The sequence below is a fragment of the Wyeomyia smithii genome, chromosome 2 (genome assembly GCF_029784165.1).
Source record: "Wyeomyia smithii strain HCP4-BCI-WySm-NY-G18 chromosome 2, ASM2978416v1, whole genome shotgun sequence".
Taxonomy (NCBI): domain Eukaryota; kingdom Metazoa; phylum Arthropoda; class Insecta; order Diptera; family Culicidae; genus Wyeomyia; species Wyeomyia smithii.
In genome coordinates this window covers 15,997,946-16,019,599 of record NC_073695.1, presented here as the reverse complement: position 1 = coordinate 16,019,599, position 21,654 = coordinate 15,997,946, and the positions used below count along the sequence as shown (strand labels likewise).

Genomic DNA, 21,654 nt, shown 5'->3' with positions numbered 1-21,654 from the left:
CGGTGTTACCCCCAAGGGGTGCCGGTTTCACCCGCACTGATTGCTAAACGTCGTTTTTATCTTGGTTTCAAAATTTCACCATTCCTTGTAAAATAACAGTTTGAGAGTACTGAAAACCTTCATATCTTGTAGAAAACAATCTGGGCAATGATTCTATGAAGGAAATATAACAATATTCGCCATCAAGTGCTACTAAAGAATCATTTTCCTAAGGGGGCCGGGCTTACCCCCAGTACCCCTATTAATTAATACGATTTACTCCGCAAAACTACATGTGTTTTCTCACCAAGTTTAGCATTGACAAAGCTCCGGAATTCAAATGAGTTGCAGCATTACAAGCGGATGTTTCTTCGGTGTAAACAAAATCGTTTAAAAACAAAACGTTTACATAATCCGGAGGGGAAACCAATCCAACAGTACCGTTATGTTTCTCGCAGCATCTTCATACAGCCACAGATCGTTAGTAGCACATAAATAATCGAGCTCGCTGCCAGACCAACACCGCAAGCCAGTTTGACCAGCGCCAGTACTGTCTAGCGGCTCTTGATTCGTTTGCACCCTTTCCCAAAATTTTGACTGATAAAATGCACCGCAGCAAAGGCCTTGAATTTTGGAAGCACACACTCACAAACCAGTCACGGAAAGCGGTGACACATCGCATGCCGGACCTGTTGTCAATCGGATCACAGTTACCTAGCAGTGTTATTCTAACAAGTCCTATAAAATGTTAATTTGATATTTCGGGTTTTCAACAATAGGAAAGGGTCGGGCCGATTTGACAGTCTAGAACGGCTTGTTACGATAAGTTATGCACCGGTGAAATAGAAAGTGGCCCAACGAACCGGTTCGGTATGTCCAAAAAGTTGACCCTCGAGCCATCGTGCCGCACATCAAACCTTCACACACTTCGGTGTTTTCGGGTTTTTGGCCCCTAACGGCATATGCATTTGCAGGTCATTTCGAAGGGAATGTCCATTTGATTTAGATCTGAAGAGACAGCAAATATCAAACGCAATGCCTTAGCTGAAAGCATAACGGGTAAAACTGAGTATGAGTGTTTAATCAAATATGGGAGTTTGGATACTTAGAGCGACACGGATTTGATGAAAGTATATTCAACAAGATGAAAACCTAAAAAGCCGAATTACGATGGCCAAGAAAGGCACATAAAAGACAAGGAGAATTCTAAACGCTATGAAAGGTAATAGGTTTTTTAAGTCATTATCACCGATTATGTGAACTACTGAAAGATTAGTAAACAATCTACGCTGAAAACTTACAGTGCCACGAGAAGCGAATTTCAATCTTGATAAAAATAATACTCAATATTATTGTTTGTGACCTCACGAAGCTTTGGATTGGATTGAAATATTGTTCTTAGAATAATGTTTCTAATGACTTTAGGTATAATACATAATAGTTTCTCGTAGATTATATGAAACTCAACATGCTTCAGTAAAAATCGCATTAGTTTTTTGTTCACATAGGCTATCTGACGGCTTCGTCAGGTGGTACATACTGTAGGTGAGGTTCATTTTAGCGAACTCTACTGCCCTTATTTCACAGGATGTATTATCACACATTGAAGTTTTCTTGTTCGCATGAATGAATCACTTAATTTAAAACTCAACAAAAAATTATTCCATTTGGGGTCTCAAACAATCCTAAATTCACTGGAAGTCGATTGGTTTTATCTCCGCTTGGCGCATTGCATTTCAAATTTGTACGAAAATTGGAAGAAGTTCCTTTTTTGCATTTCCCTTTCTAGAGGACTCAATAAGGTTGGAACAAATTTTGAATAGTTTCTATGCCCACGGCTATCAAAGTTAGTTAAGGGGAGGGCAAAAAATAAATAACACTTAGAAGAAAAAAAAAATAGCTTTCATAAAAAATTGTGTGCAAGTTACGACGTTTGTAACTTGCATGCAAAAGTGTATTAAAAATATCACACTATTATCATTATTAATCATTTGGCTTGTTTTTTGATAACACTTTCACTGTCACTGGACTTGTTTGTTGCTAAATTAAGCATATACGTTGTCGAAAAGTCAATAATATTGCGCCAAGCGGAGACAAAAAAGTAACTTGGTTCTGGCTTCGTGCAATCAAAGTTCATTTTTTCCATATCTAATATGCATTTATTCGTCTTTGAGTTGAGTAACCAGTTCCATCGCACTAGAGGTAGCATTTGAACACTTAAGATTAATGAGAGCTACGGGATGCATACCAGAATAAAATACAGCCTACTAATGGTATTTTTGGACCCAACAGAAAAGGAAACTTTTTTTGTTGCAAAACGCGCCATATCCTTTATTTGACAGGTTAAGCCATTTTTTGATGTTTATTGAATTGCAAAAACTAAATTTGCTATTTTTATATTCCTACATAAAGAGATCACGTTATGAATCAAATAGATATAGTAATCAGATTTGGAGTTCAACCATACAGGATATTTTATCAGTTCTTGACAGTCGCAGGTTGTTGTTATGTTTTGAATTTCCATACTCCCTGCGAAAAGTTAAATAAGCTTTTGAATCAAGTTGTAAAAATTAGCCTTCCCAGTTCTACTGTTCGGCTAAATTATACTTTCGTCAATATTTGGTTTGGGAAAAAGAGAACAACTTTCATCTACTTTTTTCACAAAGTATTGTGACTCCATATTTTCCTTGTATTGAATTAGTATTAACGATGTCATTTTTGTAGAAGTGTACGATACGCGTTGGCATAAACGATTCGAAGGTTTGTCATAATTTGTCGCTACCAATTCGTTCGCTATGTAACTAAAAAACAGTGAGAAATCTTCGCACATGGGTTGTGCTTCCAAGTTTACTGCACAATGTGGTAATATTTATTGAATTTATAACGTGTTTATGATGGAGAGCAACTTTTTAGGAGGGTCTACAGAGGTGTAGATGAAAATCTACGAAATGTGTCATTTGATGCTTATCACTCGGTTAATTTTCATCGATTTCTTTCTCGTTCTTGCAGTAATCGTTTGGAAAGTTAGCTACGCATCTGCCCAAATGCAGAATATTGATTTGTTTACGTGAACTATTTCACTATTGAAAATTTTCAATTCTCGATGAAATGCATATTCTGACCAATCAGAGCTGAGCTGCATGCATGCGTACGATTTATTAATACTTTCCCTAGCATGATCTACAGAATATTATTCCTAATTAAACGGTAATTAGTTTTTCAGACTACATAATAGGATGGCAATGGTAATTAATTTTTCGGTTTTCGTTAAGAAGTAGAGTTCAAAATTTTCATCTTCTCGAGAAAAATCCCCATGCAAAACTTCTGCTCAATCCAACTCCAGGAACACTTGTCTCAACGCGATCAAAGTTTCACTTTTTTACCCGCATATGAGTTGACGACTTGCACGATCAATAATATCGGCTTGGTGCGGCCTAAAAGTCAATTTATCATCAAGCAGTACCCCAAGGTCATTACTTTCATTAACACGTACAGTAGCTTTTATGGGATAGTTACATCGATGAACTAAAATTATAGCACATTTCTGAATACTAATAGTTACCCAGCAAACAAATTGGTTCATATAACTCGCGCTCAACTCTGTTAAGTGAACCCTTATTTGGTAAAAAATGCCCATATAAGATGCATGAAATGCGCCTATGTGTACAAATCTGGAGGCCATATATGCACATTGTAAAAAAAAATTGGTTACGATTTTTTATAACTTCGCATGCTCTATTAAATGGCCCCATTTAAAACTTTAAATTGCATTCTGTACGACTTAGAGGATTGACGAATTTAACAATTTTGTATGACACGTTAAATGGCTTCATATATAACCTGATATTGCGCTTTATAGGATTTAAGTTTTATACGAATAAACAAATTTAATTTTCCATTTCATGTGATTTCAAACTTGACATGCACATTTTAGCGACTTAAAATTAACATCCTTATACGACTTCTGGTTTGCTGGGTATACAATTTTTTGACACAATCCTCACAAATATCCAACAACTCATACAGTTTTTGACAGTCAGAAAATTTGTCAATGATCACAAGAATCTTTGGATTATCAGTATAGAACATATTTTATCCTATTATAAGACAGGCTGCGACATCATTCATAAACAAAATGGAAAGACGAGGTTAAAGATTACTCCCTCGCGGAACACCGGAAGTGTTGTAAATTGCCGGAATGTGCAGGATTCAGCAGACTGACACTTAGATAGGGATACCATCTGGTCAAAGGTACAAATCAGGATGTCTATTTTTTCGGCACAAATTTGATCTAAATTATTTTTAATCTGGTTTAAACTGGTGGTATGTGATTTGCACTTCAAAATGCTATTCGGTTGTTAATTTATTTAACATGTATCTCGAACGATCCAATTTCATCAAGCAACTTTGAATGTTGAGAAACTTGTATGTCTCCAAAGAATTCAGCACACTGTTTAAAATTAAATATAAAAATTGTCAGATGTTTAACACTATTCACTTTACTCAGGCTTAACAAAAGAAATAATTTACGCAGCGGGCGTTGTGTCGTCGGGTATCGAGATTTATCTGAATTATCCACATTATTGAACATGTATCAAGATAGACAGGTTTAATGTCTAATCTCTCAGATATTTAAAAAATCATGCAGATTTTTTCAGATTTTGGGACCGATTACAGAAAACGAGGCGAGCAATTTGCCTCGCCTAGAGTCACTGACGAGCAAAATGTTGTATTAGGAAACGCGAGTGAAACTTTGCTGGTGACAGTTGAGTGGAGCAGTTTCGCAGACGAGCTACTCGTCCGACATCCAGCCGACTCACCATCTGTTATATCTAAATTGATCAGGCGAGTAACTCGCTGCTCACCTCGTTGACTGTAATAGGCCCCTTTATTTCCTTTAGCCCGCAAAACGGTCATCACTTCAAATTTTACAATTTAACCTCATAAAATGTTACTTTGAGAATTTTATCGGAGAAAAATGTTCTTTTGTTTTTATTTTTACCAGCGACGAATTCGAACTGGCAACCAGAAATGAAAAAAAAAATTCTGGGCAATCCCCAACAATTCCTAATATCAGGCAATATTCACGTTTCCGTTAAAAACATACCGACTTATGCCTTGAAATATAAGCTTGGTGATTGAAGGTAATTGCATGTCTCATAAAAATCAGGACAAATGCTATAATATGAAAAATAAATCAGGACGCCCAAATAGGATCTCAAAATCAGGACATGTCCTGCTAAATCAGGACGGATGGTATCCCTACACTTAGTCACGAAACGACCTGGATAAAAACCGTGTTGATCAGTAGAGATGAAGCTTTTTGTGTGGAACAGCAGGTAATTAATAAGAAACGTTTCGAACAATTTCGAATAGGCGCTTAGTGTTGTTATACCGCGATAGTTACGAACGTCTTGTCTATTTACTTTTTTTATACAATCATGTTTTCAGCTTCAGAATTGAGCTGATGCATGGTTCGAAACTAAACCAAAAATGATTGATTTTCAACTCAATGTTTCAATAATTTACTATTGCAAAGATGTGTCAACTACTATACGGCAAGTTTGAGGCAATCTTCACGTTTTGATCAAAATATTGGTGTTTACGATCCGTACAGTGCACAGTGGTCCAATAAGGCAAAAAGTGGAACTTAATTCCATAGCGCCTTTTACCTTCATCCTAGCTTAAAAGTGTCTCCGAAACGATTGTTTGTATGAGCGACTCGCATAATCGCAAATTGTCAAAAAGTATGAAAAGTTTACTATACTAAAAATAAAAAAATTACCTTTTTGTGTTAAGAGATAGAAGAATAGTTTGTTCAGCAAAGTTGTAGAAGATACAAAAATATGAAAGCTTGTTGAACAAATGAAATTATATCTTCTTTCGGTACAAAGTTATAAAGTATATTACATGGAACTCACTTAAAAGTTAGTTTTTTGTACTTAACTTTTCTGCCGGTACCCGGATAACTCCTATAGTGAAAAACAACATGTTGAGAAAACGGCGATTTAATATTTCCCGTGAATTTTCGGATTTCCAGCAATTACATTCAGAACCGATGACCATAACAGTTACATGGCACCACAAGTTTATCGTTAAGAACAAAAAACCATGGATGGAATTGGGTCTACGTTATACAACTTGAAAAAAAGACAAAATGGGACAAAATATGCGGGTACATTTCAAAAGTACTCGCATATTTTGTCTCATCACATATAAATTCAACCAGCAACCGGCAGTATCATTGGCAACGTAGATTGTACTACAGAAAAACAACATTAGTCTAGTTAATTAAATGACATACTTCTATATGCCTAAAATAATCCGATATACACTAATCTGGAGCAAAATTATATGTTTGTAGTTTGTCCCATTATGCAGTGGGACTGGAATGCGGGTACTTTCAATATGGGACAAAAACAACTTGATATTTTTTCCACGTTTTTTCATACAAAAGTATCAATTTCAATTTTTTTCCAGAAAATATGATAACAATTAAGTCGATTCCCGATGATAACTTAAAAGTGACAGTATGGGACAGTTATGCGGGTACCGGCAGTTTTGTTAATTGCATTTTACACGAAAGTATTGTTTGGAGGAATTGCAAGGGCATACAAAACACACATTTTTATTAAAGGTCATATATATCTAGGACTTTTCCTTACAAAGTTATGTTATATTTAAGCTTATTTTTTCGATAACTTCAAGAACGTATAGGTTAAAAAGGGGCAAGTGGAATCATGATGTCAATACTTTTCCTTGAAGTTAAGCTGAAGTACTATAAACTCCTTTAGGTTCCATTTGTCCCAATCCACCCATATTAGAGTACGGCGAGCATATGTTACAGTAGGTTTTCATATACTAAACTACAGTAGGTTTTCATATACTAACTATTAAATATACTAACTTTTTTATGGTAAGAGATAGAGGAATGGTTAATTCGGGAAAGTTTCATAACGTGCAAAAATATGAATCTTTGCTCAACAAACAAAATTGCTATCTTTATTGGGTACAGAGTTACAGAGTATTTTCTGTAAAAGTTACTTTACAGTTAATTTTTTGCACTCAACTTTTGTTAGCTACATTTTACAAGAAAATATTGTACTAAAGAAGCATTTTGGCATACAAAACACACGTTTTTGTTGAAGACCACACATCTCCAGGACTTTTCCTTACAAAGTTACAGCATGTGCTTATTTTTTCGATAAATTTGAGAACGCATAAAGTAAAAAGGGGCAAGTAGAATCATGATGTTAATACTTTTTCTCGAAGTTTAGCTCGAGTGCTCAAAACTGTTATAAGTTCCATCTGTCCCAATCCACTTAATCTTAATTCTATACGTTGTTAAAGTTATCGAAAAAAAAGCTGAAATTTGCTATAACTTTGTAGGGAAAAGTCCTGGAGATGTGTAGTCTTCAACAAAAACGTGTGTTTTGTATGCCAAAATGCTTCTTTAGTACAATATTTTCTTGTAAAATGTAGCTAACAAAAGTTAAGTGCAAAAAATTAACTGTAAAGTAACTTTTACAGAAAATACTCTGTAACTCTGTACTCAATGAAGATAGCAATTTTGTTTGTTCAGCAAAGATTCATATTTTTGCACGTTCTAAAACTTTGCCGAATAACCATTCCTCTATCTCTTAACACAAAAAAGTTAGTATTTTGGATATATGAAAACCTACTGTAACATATGCTCGCTGTACTCTAATATGGGTGGATTGGGACAAATTGAACCTAAAGGAGTTTATAGTACTTCAGCTTAACTTCAAAGAAAAGTATTGATATCATGATTTCACTTGCCTCTTTTTAACTTATACGTTCTTGAAGTTATCGAAAAAATGAGCTAAAATATGATATAACTTTGTGAGAAAAAGTCCTGAAGATATCTGACCTTTGGCAAAAATATGTGTTTTGTGTGCCCCAATAATTCCTCCGAACAATACTTTCATGTAAAATGCAACTAACAAAAGTTAAGTACAAAAAACTAACTTTTAAGTAAGGTCCATGTAATATACTTTATAACTTTGTACTGAAAGAAGATAGGATTTTCATTTGTTCAACAAAGTTTCATATTTTTTAATCTTCTACAACTTTGTTGAACAAACTATTCTTCTATCTTTTAACACAAAAAAGTTATTTTTTTTATTTTTAGTATGGTTAACTTTTCATACTCTTTGACAATTTGCGATTATGCGGGTCATTCATACAAACAATTGTTCCTAAGACACTTTTAAGCTAGGATGAAGGTAAAAGGCGCTATGGAGTTAAGTTCCACTTTTTGCCTTATTGGACCACTGTGCAGTGGTAGTAACATAATATGCATTGTAAGCGATTCGTTACACTTATCACAGGATACCACCCTACTAAACTGAGACGTAGTACTACGTCAAAAGAGAAGTTTGCTTCGAACTCATCCCTTGCGAGCATTCTCGAATGCAAGTAATGTAACAAACAGCTTTATGTAGTTCTACATCAACCTTGCGTTGTGGTTTTGCACACCACCCCTCTGTTATTTTTGTGCAGTGATAAAAATATGGAAAAATAAGTTTTTTCCAATTTAATGACCATCAAACATACCACATATGCTTCTCATTATTTATGGCTGTTTGAAGAACATCAATGTGCCCCCAACCGCGAATCACTGCTTTCAAAACACATACCTACTTTCTATTTAAGATCTAATTTTAGCTCGTAGTAGACAGCAAGGTTAAATTATTTACATCTAGTTTAAAGAATACTTTAAAAATTAAGACACTAGGTATAACTGGCTCCTGTAAATATTAATTTTTACTGTGCCGTGTCAAATAAATATTGTGTGAACAATGAAACCACCAAACAAAGACTTAACATGTCATAAACTCGAATTGAGAAAGGTTAACCGAGAAGGGTGTTACATCTTATTCTGGCAACAAGAAAACAATCAATATGCTGACCCGAAGAAAATCTAACTCATTTGCTACCTTTACTGCAACGAAACAAGGTTTATTCGAAGAAGAATAGTTGAATATTTACAGTGAAAATTGCAATATCGCAAGCGTCGAAGATGTGTTCCGTGAAAGTTTACTTCAGTTGCATGAAATTTCCGAAAGAGTTGAAGATGGAAAAAAAACAAACATTTTGAGTTTTAACTAGAAAATTTTGAATTAATTCACGCGAAAAACAAATTTGATGTTTAAGGTAAGATAAATTATATAACCGTTAGGTTAACTCCGAAATTTTTTGGGTCCCATAACTGTTCGGGAGGTTACCCGGGTTTCAAATGAAATGCTTCTAACTTGTGCAATTCTTGACCAGTTCTAGATCTTGGCCCGTCAAAAGATTGGAAAATTTGTCTATTTTAGCATCCGGTTCTTGTAAATCACAAATTAGTACAACCGAACCATATTGGTATCAAAACTCATGAAATCACTCCAGGAGTTGATTTTAAGTCATTTTGAGTTCATCTGATGAGTTGTTTCTGAAATGGCCAGTCCGGAGCAATTCCCGTGAGCCCCTAATGGTCACCAACGTGATTTATTGAAAAACTTAGCAATATGTATGTCGAAATTCATTAAATCATCCCAGGAATGATACATCCATTTATGAGGCGAACCAGCCGCAGGCTGAAAACCTCAAAAATACAGACAAAAAAAAATACATCCATTCTGAATCCACCAGTTTGTTGTTGTTTGGCACTATTGCCAATTTTCAAATTTAGCCTTGGATTTTGAACATGGTCGCTAAGACCTGGATTTACGGGAACCAACGGCACTTAAGGTCCCGTATACTAAAAAAAGAGAAATTTTCCAAAATTTTGACGGGTCAAGATCGAGCATCGGTCAAGAATTGAAAAAGATAAAAGTATTTCGTTATGGTGGGCACCCGGCTGGCCTGTTGAACACTTACGGTCGTCAAAACTGCCAAATACATAACGGCTAACCCGAATCAGCTCAGAATTCCCCGTGAATATTTTTTCTAACTTTGGATAGCACGTACAAAAATAAACGAACTTGATGTGATTTTCTCTGTCAAGCGGCACCTATTGATGTTCATAAAAGTATTGCCAAATGATAGAAATGTCATTGAACGTAATTCGAGTCGAGAAATGTTCAATGTGTCAAATGATGCTATATGGCATCATTGGGTTGAGTTTAAACTCTGCAACTTTTTCTAGCGCAATTTTATGTGTTGTAACCTATTTTAACGATGCAGTAAACACATTGCGAATTTTATCGCAATTCAATGTTTGAATATGATATGCAGGATTCGAACTCAAATCCAAATCGATGGTGAATTCAAGGAAATGCAAAGGTGTTAAATACGTGCACTGTTAGTAGGGTTTTGGCGTAATCGAAAAATACATTCAAAACAACTACACTTTTCACTTTTTATTCACTTTCACTATTTAATTCTATCACTTTTCACTTTTCACTTGCAAATACGTATTTCGGTATTAGTGCCGAAATACGTATTTGCAAGTGAAAAGTGAAAAGTGATAGAATTAAATAGTGAAAGTGAATAAAAAGTGAAAAGTGTAGTGAAATTTTTTTTATCAAGACGCTCGAACATAAGTGTATAAATTCAAAACAAGTTTTAAAACTCACTTGGTAACGGTCACATTGTCTACACAACTATCAAAGACTGAAATAATGAATATCTAAACAATGAGCAAATTGAATTCTACTGACTAGATGGCGAGAGTAGTATCGTATTCCATCCTTAAGCTTAAGTTTTTTTAAGAAAAAAAAAACGAAATAATTTCTAGAAAAAGCAGCTAGCTTTAATTCTTGATGTTTCATTATGATTTTGCTAAGTGTTTTTTGTGAATTTTATTTCAAAATTTACGACAAATTTTTAACAACTATACTTGAAACTTCTAACGATGAAAATATTCTAAGCAATTAGAGAACAGATTGATCTTCAACATGTATTATAGTTTGTGCCAATTATGCATGCGGTAGCTGAGTTATAAGAGTTTTAATGTCATTTTTCGATGTAAAACTGATTTCTCTCCGCGAGGATAGGGTACACGCTCGCACATGTGTATGTCCTATACCGCGGTATAAAATTGATCATAAAAAACGTCAACCAAAATAGATATCCTTTTCGTATTTTGGCCAGAGAGTTCCCATGCAATTCATTTATTAAATTATTCACTTGGTTGAAAGCTCTTCAATGTAATTAGTCAACCAATCCAATCTCAAGGCCGCCATTGGCTGGCGCCTTTCCGATCCAAATCCAATCTAGTCCAACAGAGTCAGGCCCAAAATTTAAACCGCCCAACCGTGCAAAGCAACATGCAACCGAGAGCGGCGTCTGTTGCACATGCGTTCGGGGTTTTTTTTTTCGGCACATTTTGCAACTGAAACAACTTCGTCTCGAGTGGTAGACAACTGCATCAACTTACCCTTCAGTGCCCAAATCTCCTTCTGCTGGATTCCCTCGAAGATCTGCTGCAACTCGCCGTAGCACTGCTCGGAAAGCTCGTCACGCTCGGCAATCGAGATGAGGCCGTAGATGATCGAAGTGTGCTTAAGAATCTCTTTCTGGCGCAACGCTCGGCTGAATCCGGCGACCAGATATTCCTGGGCAAACGTTTCCCGGCGACAGTATTCATCCGTGCAGGTCCCATTCAGAGACGGACGTTGGTGACGAAATTGCACAGTTTCGTTGACTTTTCTACTCGACGTCGACGTTGACGCTGACTGACCGCCGGTAGTACCAAGGACAACGATGATCACAAAAATTGTGAAACGAATTGGGGCCATTTTCGTCGCACTCGTACACTATATATCGCGAACAGTGTGCAGATATGTTTTGCCAATTTAGAGTACGTTCGCCTATTTTTTGTTTCACCTTATTTTTTTTACTCGCACTTACACTACCAATCAGCTGCTGAGATGAATCACTTCACAATTTCATTGCACCTTTTTCCCTGCTCCTTTTCTTTCACCATGTAAAGAGCCGCGGCCTAGTGCACTCGAAAATGGACAAGACGTCGTCGATGATCTTACGAGTCAGCCGGAACAGGCTTCTTTCATTGAGTAATATACGCTTCACGTGTATCGCTTTTGCTTTTCTTTATCGTTTCACCTCTCTTCTCGTGCTTGTGACCGAAATTTGGCGTACTTTCTTACGTAATATTTATTATCACCTCTATACAGCACTACGATGGTGAAGCAGAAACACGCAAAAAAAAGATACACTCGTTGTTTGAGGAGGAGAAGCAAAAAATGGAAACCTTTTCAAATATTGACACAATTCATAACGGCACACGCGATTCCAAGCCCATCTTTCGTGTTTGCATTCACAAATTGCACTGCGATTGCGTTTCACCGCACAAACATTAGGAGATTAATCTATTCACTCATTTGACTTTTCGCTCGATTGATCGATCAATCGATCAATCGATTGGTCCAAAACCAATTGGCCCCCGGTGCGATGACGGACGACAAGACCAAAAGGAACCGTCTTCAGTTGCACTCAGTAGGTCGCGGGTCATACGATTATGAACACTCACTTGCACGCCCCGGAAAAAAAATGCCAAACGACCGACCAAAAACCTTGGAAGGCAGCACCGATGATGAACCACACTGAAGTCAACGGTCGAATTAACCGAAAGCAATCCCTGCGTGTTCACCGCTCGGACGCGTAACGCTAAATGATCGTTCACACCACGCCGAGGGAAGACGATCATATGCCGCTAGGGTTTTTCACGATGTATGCTAATTGAACTGCGGACAGGCTGTAACGAGCAGCAGCGACACTATTTTGTATAGTACAATTACAATGACGATCGAAACGCCGACGGGAGTACCATCACAATCGACGGACGCTGAACGAATGAACTGGGTGCGCGCATGTTGTGCGCTGAATGACACTGGCTGCCAAGCACAAGATCAACCTTCCAAAAATCAAACTGAACTGCGCCCGCGCTCGGAGCGGACATTCGAGTATACAACATAAAGCATAATAGAGCCCAGCAGCACTACAGCATCGCCTGGTTGTTGGGTATATTGTGCGAAAGCTCGCTCGCGTTGCGCTCTCCCGTTTGTCAAAGCTGCATGCGATATATGCTGTAAGTAGGGTGGTTTACCGGTAAAACAAAAACCGGTAAAACCGATTTATTTTTCAATACCGAAATACCGGTATTGGAGAAGCGAAAAAACCGGTATTTTCGGTATTTTTCTTTAAATAGAAAAAAACTTGTCCCAATATTCATAAATCATTGTAAGGCTAATAAATGCTACCCACTTAGGTAGGCGTTAAAAATCACATGACGATGTATATAATAAATACATTTAGACAAAAGCAACATTGAATATTGATTTACCCTTACCTATTTATCAGTTTTTGTTATCTTTTTGCTTGTTTGGCATGGATTCAGACGATGTGTTTATGTGTATCGATAATATGTCAAAAGCTTCATATCAATAAAGCAAAACATTTATTTTTAAGTAGAACAGCTAATCTCTTCACACACTCATACTCACAGAGGCAACTCGTGGGTTTTGAACCTACCAGTTTAACAACAAATTATGAAAATCAAACTAGTCAGTAATCACAATCATGTCAGCGAAAATACGCAAGTCATTATTCATTTTGTGCTATTTGAAAGTAAAACTAAAGAAATAATAAATAAATATAAATTTGGATTAAGAATTTATTTTTTGTTGATACAAAGTGTTTACAGGATGAAATATTCAGTCAATATTTCATCCTAAAAATTACTGTTTCTTTGAAGCTTCGTCACCCATACCGCAGCGGGCTTTTATTAGTAACTAGCTGAATGTTCCCGGGTTTGCTCGTGTTAAAATTTCTACTTTTTCTATAATTTTCTATATTTTTATATATTTTTGACCAACCTCTCATTTCAAATATTTATTTCTATTTCAGTTACAAACTTGTTCATATGCCATCATATGCCACATTTTTCGTTTCTCCATCAGGAGCTAAAATTAATAAAATAATTATGATAATAAATAATTTGGACGAACTGTTTAAAAAGCATCGAACAGAATTATTAAGTATCAACCTTCGATTCCGTCGGATTCGTAAAAAGTAAATTCTGGTCTGATCGTCATTTTTTTTATTTATTTTTTATTCATCATTCATATTCTCTTCTCAACAGTTTCAAATATTGTTTCTCTTAGAATTTTAAAGTTATTCACTTATTTGAAACTAAGATTTGCGATGTAAAAGAAAATTTAAATAAAATCTGCATGTTTTTATTATGTTAACATGAGTTTCGAAATTATGTTCTTCGTAATCATATCACTAGATTCATACATTAAAGTTTTTCAATACTGTTATTTTTATCCAGTGTTGTATGTGGAACATATACCACAAGAGATCAAAACAATGGTCGCAGAGGTCTAAATCTTACAAAAAAAAAACTGAACCGTAATAAAGCATAGGTACTCATAAATGCAAAAACAAGATTATGCAGCGACACGTCCATACATAGATGCAACCTGAGACGCTAAGCAAAAAATAAATTTCAAATCCAAATTTGAGTAGGTAACGTCTTCGGCAGTGGTTTACTTCGGCAGGTTTTTGCATAAGACTGCGGCAGAAAACCGGCCGAAGAAAACCACTACCGGAGACGTTCCACGCCCTATATCTTTAATTATTTTTCAATAGTACAGAGAGAATGACTTGCGTTTTTTCGCGGACAATCATCATTACTTCCCCAAACTATGATTTTAAGAATTTTGTAGTGGGAAAAGTAGATTCAAAGTCCACGAGTCACCCCTGGTTTGTATTAATCTGAAAAAAAAATACCGGTTTTACCGGTTTTTATTTTTATGAATACCGAAATACCGGTTTTTCAAAAAGTCGGTAATACCGACCACCCTAGCTGTAAGCTTCTAGTGTTGACGGCGCATTCGGAGAGAACACCTTCACTCACGTTCTGAGCCGTGCTGCCAGGTTTTACATTAGTCTTACTTGATGCACATATGATGATATCTGTAACTTTTAGCTAAATCATCTTTTTACGCTAGCTTATGAATTATGAGTAATTGGTGGGTTTTGGTTCAAACTGGAAGCTCATGGTATTTTGCAATCGGGTGCGATGATAGCATCATACTTGTCACGAACAAATATACGGTGCTGGATCGAGAGCCCGTACAGTATCGAAATCCGTACACCTTGATGTTTTTCTTCAATTTTAAGCATTATAAAGATGAAAATTCATATGATAGTTACATGTACATATTCGTTGAACTGTTGGCCTTCTGTTAAATTAAACTATGCGCCAGTAGGCCATGAAATAAAAATATTCAAAATGAAAAATCAATCGTGTATCGGTTTCAGTTGTCATTTCGTTGTATCGTTAGAGAATTTACTAAGAAACGGGGATGTTTTGTGATGAATTAATTATTTACTAGGGTAGAAGCACCAGTTTTGGCCATAGCACCTGTCTTGGCCACACTTCAGTTTAATCGAAAATTGCAATAGAGTGTAGGTAATTATACTGAGTTCAACATCGTCAATTTAAACTTTAAATTTAAACATGCAGTGCACGATGTATTCAACGATGCAGGCGATGATGTGACGCGATGAGTTTTGTTTTTAGATCAATTTTATGCTTTCAAAGGACAATGCAACAAACTGTTGCAGCAGACGCGACGCGAATTTCATCGCAATTCGATTTTTATGCAATTGTTGTTATGCAGGATTCAAACTCAAATCCAACTCAAGTGTACTGCACTGTTAGTAGAATTTACGTGCAAACCGTAAGTAAATGTGCAAGCAAGTTTTAAAACTCACTTGGATACGAGTGCAAAGTCACACTGCCTACTCTGGTTATTTCCGTATTATTTCAGGAATCTATTGCATACAGGATTGCAAAACTGGAATAGGGCACAATTAATTAATGTATATATAACCATAAAATGAACATAGAGTGTGATTTTTCTCGAAAACATTCATTTGAAAAAGAGATGCGAGAAACTATCACTGATCCCTTCTTGGCCACACAACAAGATTAACATAATTAATTATCCTGTTTTCGCCATATGTACACGATGTCCATGTGCGCCTGAATTACTATTCGGAATTCATGAGTTTTTTTTTCTCGCGACAGAGCATAGTAGGCGTTGTAATTGTACTGCTTTGTGGAAAAATGTCGATTGTTCGTTATTCTGGGTAAACATTCAGTGAAAAACAACAGTGTCACAGAAAAAATGTCCAAGAAAACGTGTGAAAGTGTGTTTCAGTTGTGTCTTCAAGAGATAGCCGACGGAACGTCCACAGTATACGCGGCAAGTAAGAAGCATGGTGTTCCAAGGTCTACGATACGATACCGCTTGAGTGATAAGTGGCATAAAACAACAACATGTGGTCCTGGAACTGTACTATCTAAGGAGGAAGAAAAAATTTTTAACCTGGCTCATTGGCATGCAACATCGAGGTTTTCCTGTGCAGCGCCGTTCTTTGTTTTCAAAAGTTGAAGAATTTCTATCTGCTAACCCTCGTCATACTCCATTTAAAAATAATCGTCCAGGTAAATCTAAACCCTTGTAAAAAGCAAAGCCTTGGTGCTACATTCCGATTCGGAACTTGACCTTCTGTTTACTATACACAGACTTCGCAGCCAACTGTTAAGTGTACAGGACAATTGCGGGGCTAGCGCTACGATCCTACTGACACCAACAGTCTCTCCCGAGTCAAGACTCGAACCTACGACGACTGGCTTGTTAGGCCAGCATCGTACCTCGAGACCAGCTGGGGAGGCAACCCTTGTAAAATATTTAAAAATCCTGTCTGCAATACTGTTTTCGCTAGGCAAGAAATGGTTTGCGTCTTTCATGACCCGTTATCCGCAACTATCTCTCCGTACCCCAGAATCGGTTACGACAGCAAGTGCAAGAGTTACTGAGGCTGATGTAAGGAAATGGTTCAATCAAGTTTCCTCGTGGATGGACCGCGAGGGAATAAAACATGTTATGTTCGACCCAAACCGCGTGTTCAATGGTGACGAAACATCATTTTATCTTCATCCAAAGACCCGCGAAGTAATTCCGCAGCGTGGATCTCGTAACGTTTATGAGGTAGAGCATGCTGATGGCAAACAGAACATTACTGTTATGTTCACATTCAGCGCTTCCGGTCGAATTGTAGACCCTTTGGTTATACTTCTCGGCCAGCGCATTAGGAAAGAAGTTGCTCAAGCTTTTCCCTCTTCATGGGGATTTGGCCAAAGTGAGCGTGGTTGGATGACTACTCACAATTTCAGAGAATATATCAAGAGAATATTTTACCCGTTTTTGATCAAGCATAGCATTCAGCTCCCTGTTGTATTTTTTGTTGACGGTCATTCCTCTCATGTGGCTATAGAAGTAGCAGATTTATGCAAACAGTTGGGGATAGTATTGATCGCTCTCTACCAGCGGTGGGCACCATTCCGCTCATTCGCTAATTAACGACGCTAAAATTCAGTTAGCGATTTAGCGATTTCGCTAATTTTTGAGCTGGTTAGCGAAACTGTTAGCGTCGCTAAAATTTTGGCCTTCGAAACGCTAATCGCTAATTCGCTAAATTTTGTAGAGAAGCGACAATAGAAATATTTAGAAAAACTGTGAATTGCTGATGGCGTACGTAAATTGCTTCGAAAGATGAACATACTTTACTGCGAAAGTTACTTTTGTCAGTTTTTTACCCTAGAATGGAGTTTCAGCTATCGTACAAGCCACAGGAGCATTTTGAAGAACAAGCACAAGGTCTAGATTGAATTTTCGCCACACCAAGAACTTTGGTAAATTGCAATGCGCTTGAAATTATGACAACTTTGGTTCTACTTTTTCGATTCAGATAAGAATTGAATTTTTATAAAAACTTTTTTTAATAGTAACTATTTTCAATGCAAGCTAAATAACTTTTGTTATTCTTGTTTATACAAAATCAAATAAGAATACCGTTCCGTAAACCTCTTACTGTAAATAGCTTTAAAAAGTAATTGTTTTCGTTTGTTTAACCAAAACAGATCAAAGTGGTCCAAATCTTTCAAAACACGAGCAATAAATACAGCGATATGACTATTTACATATTAAAAAGTTAGCGAAAGTTCCGCTAATGTGGGTTTAGCGTTTAGCGTTTAGCAATTATCGAGCTAAATTTTCCGGTTAGCGACTAAGCGAATAGCGTCGCTAAATTTTCGGTTAGCGGTGCCCACCACTGCTCTCTACCAACAACTCGTATAACACAGCTCGCAGATGTTTCTATTTTTAAACCTTTGAAAGATCAGTGGAAGCAAGAAGTTGATCTTTGGCGTTTTGGTCATCCTGGAGAAGTTTTCCCGATAAGAGAATTCGGTCCTGTATTGGAAAACGCAGTGAAAAAAGGAATCAAACAAGATACCATCACAAACGGCTTTCGCGTGTGCGGAATATATCCTTCCAACGTAGATAATGTCGACTATTCTAAATGTATTGCAGTGATTGACCGGCCAAAAACTATCAGCATTTCCAACCAAAATAACGAGAACTCTCCTGAAAATTTAATTAATGAAAATTTGACTTCATCAAAACAATCGATTGCAGACGAAAAAAATAAATCTGGCACGGAATCGTGCCAACTCGCTGAAGCAGAAATTACGAATGGCACAACAAATTTCATCATTGGTAAGAGAAATATTATTAATTGAAGTTAATAATTAACAACAACTTGCTTGTAGTGCCGATGGACCGGCAATCATTAGAAGTTGTTAAAACGGATATTTCATCAATACGTTTCAATGGGCTGTGTCCCGAAATTCCCGGATTGACGAATAGGTCTCAAGCTGCATCACCTGCAGGTGATCAATTCAAACCTGCACGATGCAACACAGTTCCTATACCATTGGGCGAGTCTGCTACCCATAACATAAGCTTCATTTTATCTCCATACGTATCAATTCATTCCTTCAACATCTATCCCGATTAATTAAATCCACCAACGCATCGTGCTTTGTGATGTAGTAAAAGTTTGTAGGTAGTCTCTAAAACTCAAACTAACTCTAACGTTCAATATAGGTACTTTGAAAGAGATCCTATAGATAGCTATGACAACCTATCGTAAAGCTTTGTACGCTGAACGAAAAACGGTACAACTTTATGTAAGTTTTTTTGAGAAAATAGTAGGAGGGTGGTATCCAAGGCACGACCGCATAGTTGACGTAGGACTACAATAATTTTATATTTTTATTTCAAAGCTATGTTTGATTTGAGCTCGTTTTACTTTTGTAGTTTGCTTGATTTATTTTAACCAATTTAAGCTCAACATCTTCCAAAAGGAAGGTATTAGCAATGTTTTCGAGAAATACTTTTTTTTACAAAGCTACTTAAAATTATTGGAGTTATAAAATTGAAGAACAAGGTTTTCTATCTACAAAAATAAAAAAGTTAGATACTTGATAGCATCGAAAATTTTGGTCACCCTAATTTTTGATACTTTTTCAATAAGCGCTCTATCATATGTAACAACTTTGTAGAAGAAAGTTTTTCTCTAAAATATTGCTATAGAGCTCTAGACCGAAATTTCCTCCTAAATTTGGTTTCTGCACCATTGATGAATACCTGTCATTCCAATACAGCGATTTTCTTTAATATGCGAAATGGCAACCTTCTTATATTTTCTTGCAAGTGCTAATTCAAAAAAAAAAAAAAACTGAAAAATACAAATACTAATGTCGGAACTCTAATATCAAGATGAAAATAATTTGGTTTTCCTCTATACCGCCACCGCGGGATGCAACTAGTATTGTCATATTGGCCTAAATTCATTTAGCTAGTAGAATATAATCATCAGTACAGCTCGTTTAATCACCTATTCAAAGATCTGTATGAAGCATTTTGGTTTTCTATTGTCTTTTAAATACCCTATATTCAGTTATTTAAATTAATCTTGTCCCCAGCGGCACAACGTATTTTGCGGCGTCCGAAAAATCATATTGAATTGTGATATTTGCTGCTATACGAAACAAGAAGAAGAAGAAGAAGACAATTCAAACGGCATTTCGATTGTGTTCCACGCTCCACTGTGTGTCAACAGCGGCAATGTAGTTTTCACTTGGCTTGACTGCACAAAAATGGATATCGAGTTTTTTTGCACTGACAGACGACGAATAACCAGCGTTCTGTTCATACATTGCTCGGTGCATTACTGTTACCTGTGCCATCATATTCTCCTTCAAGACATCAGTTTTATTAACATTAACATATTTGTTGACAGCAGAACGTAATACTGTCTGATAGTGGAGGTGGTTACGAACTTTCCGAAAAAGCTTCACCTTCAAGACATCAAAATAGTCTAGGCTCATGGAAGCTAACATTAGTTGACCTATTGGGACGGGGAGATTCTGTCAATTTTTTTTGCCACTGCTATACAGGATATCACGCAGGCAGTTGGTGTCTATTCATAAAGTCTGTGCCAGGCGTGCTCGCATATGATTGGTACATTGTTGGTGAAAATTTGACCTTGAAACTGTTATTCAGGTTTCAATGTTTAACAATGAAGTGATAATGAAAATTGAAGAATCACCAGATTGTCCATCATTTTATCAATCCAACGACATATTGATTATTGCGATCCATCATGTGGTTACATCATTATACCGTTTAAAATCTTTCATTCCGACGTTACATCTTGGTTTTAGTTTCCGCGGAATGTATCTCGACATAGTGCGGTTAGACGTAGTCCTACGTCAAAACAATGTCAGAGTTTTTGAAGAGAAGAAAAAAAATGTACTTTTTTTATAAAATGTTTTTAATAAACTTATAGATACCCTGAGGAAGACCAAGTTCAAAAGCCGAAACGTCGGACCTAAAACCTAGTAGCGTTTTGATACACCCCTGAGACTGAAAAAGCCGAATTTCCCTTGAAATTTCATGTTACAGTCGTCTTTAAATTTGAGTTGTTACATATGATAAAGCGCTTATTAAAAATTATCGAAAATTAGGGTGACCAAAACCTTGTTCTATAATGTTATAGCTCCATTCATCTCAAGTAACTTTGTCAAAAAAAGTTTTTCTCTATCTTTAAAAACAATCAATTTATATTGAAGAAACATATTTTGCGCTCTAATTTTTTTATTTCAAGTCTTACCATAAAACTGTCTTTGAGCGACTTTCAGAACTTTAAAAAAAAAAATTTGCAATGCTAATATCGTAAATATCTCAATTCTACCACATCTGTTCAACTGAAGAAGCAAAAACGAGACAAAATCTCTTTATTTTAAGTATCGACATCTAGCGGTGGAGAGAACGCATCTTACACTCGAAATTTCATTACGCTTATATTCCATTCATTCAACAAAAGGACTGTATGAGCTCTCGCCGCTTTTTCATCGAGAGAATCCTTTGTTCTCCCCGGTACTGGTATAGCGAGGGTGCCTTTTCATGATAAACGTACAGTACCACCCGCATACGTGCAACGGTTTTTTTGTAGATATATTTTTAATGAATTTCATTGTTGCCCAAGTTGAAAACTGAATATCTTGACTAACGACAATCATTTTTTTACATTGTACCCAATGTCGTAAGCAGTAACGGTACGAGAAAAAAATATTGTCGTTGATCGAGAAATTCGGTTTCCAAGTCCAACGAAAATATTCAAATAAATCAACTGACAGTTTAAAATAGTTTTAACAGTCGTGAGGTGAACGATCCAAGAAAATTTGTTAGACAATGTTTGAATGGTTGAAAGATTTTTAGT

General features: G+C 36.4%; 1 protein-coding gene and 1 pseudogene across 2 annotated transcripts in view; one reads left to right on the top strand and one right to left on the bottom strand.

Annotated features, from left to right (window-relative positions):
* The window catches only part of LOC129725377 (nose resistant to fluoxetine protein 6-like), a 55,397-nt gene extending 42,588 nt beyond the window's left edge, over window positions 1–12,809 (bottom strand). For both annotated transcript variants that reach the window (XM_055681146.1, XM_055681147.1), the window contains exon 1: window positions 11,366–12,809. In XM_055681146.1, the coding sequence (XP_055537121.1) occupies window positions 11,366–11,726 (361 nt within the window). In that variant the 5' untranslated portion in view covers window positions 11,727–12,809. The remainder of the gene's footprint in view (window positions 1–11,365) is intronic.
* A 3,339-nt stretch (window positions 12,810–16,148) lies between these two features.
* LOC129725840 (uncharacterized) lies at window positions 16,149–17,387 on the top strand (annotated as a pseudogene).
* Window positions 17,388–21,654: the final 4,267 nt, after the last annotated feature.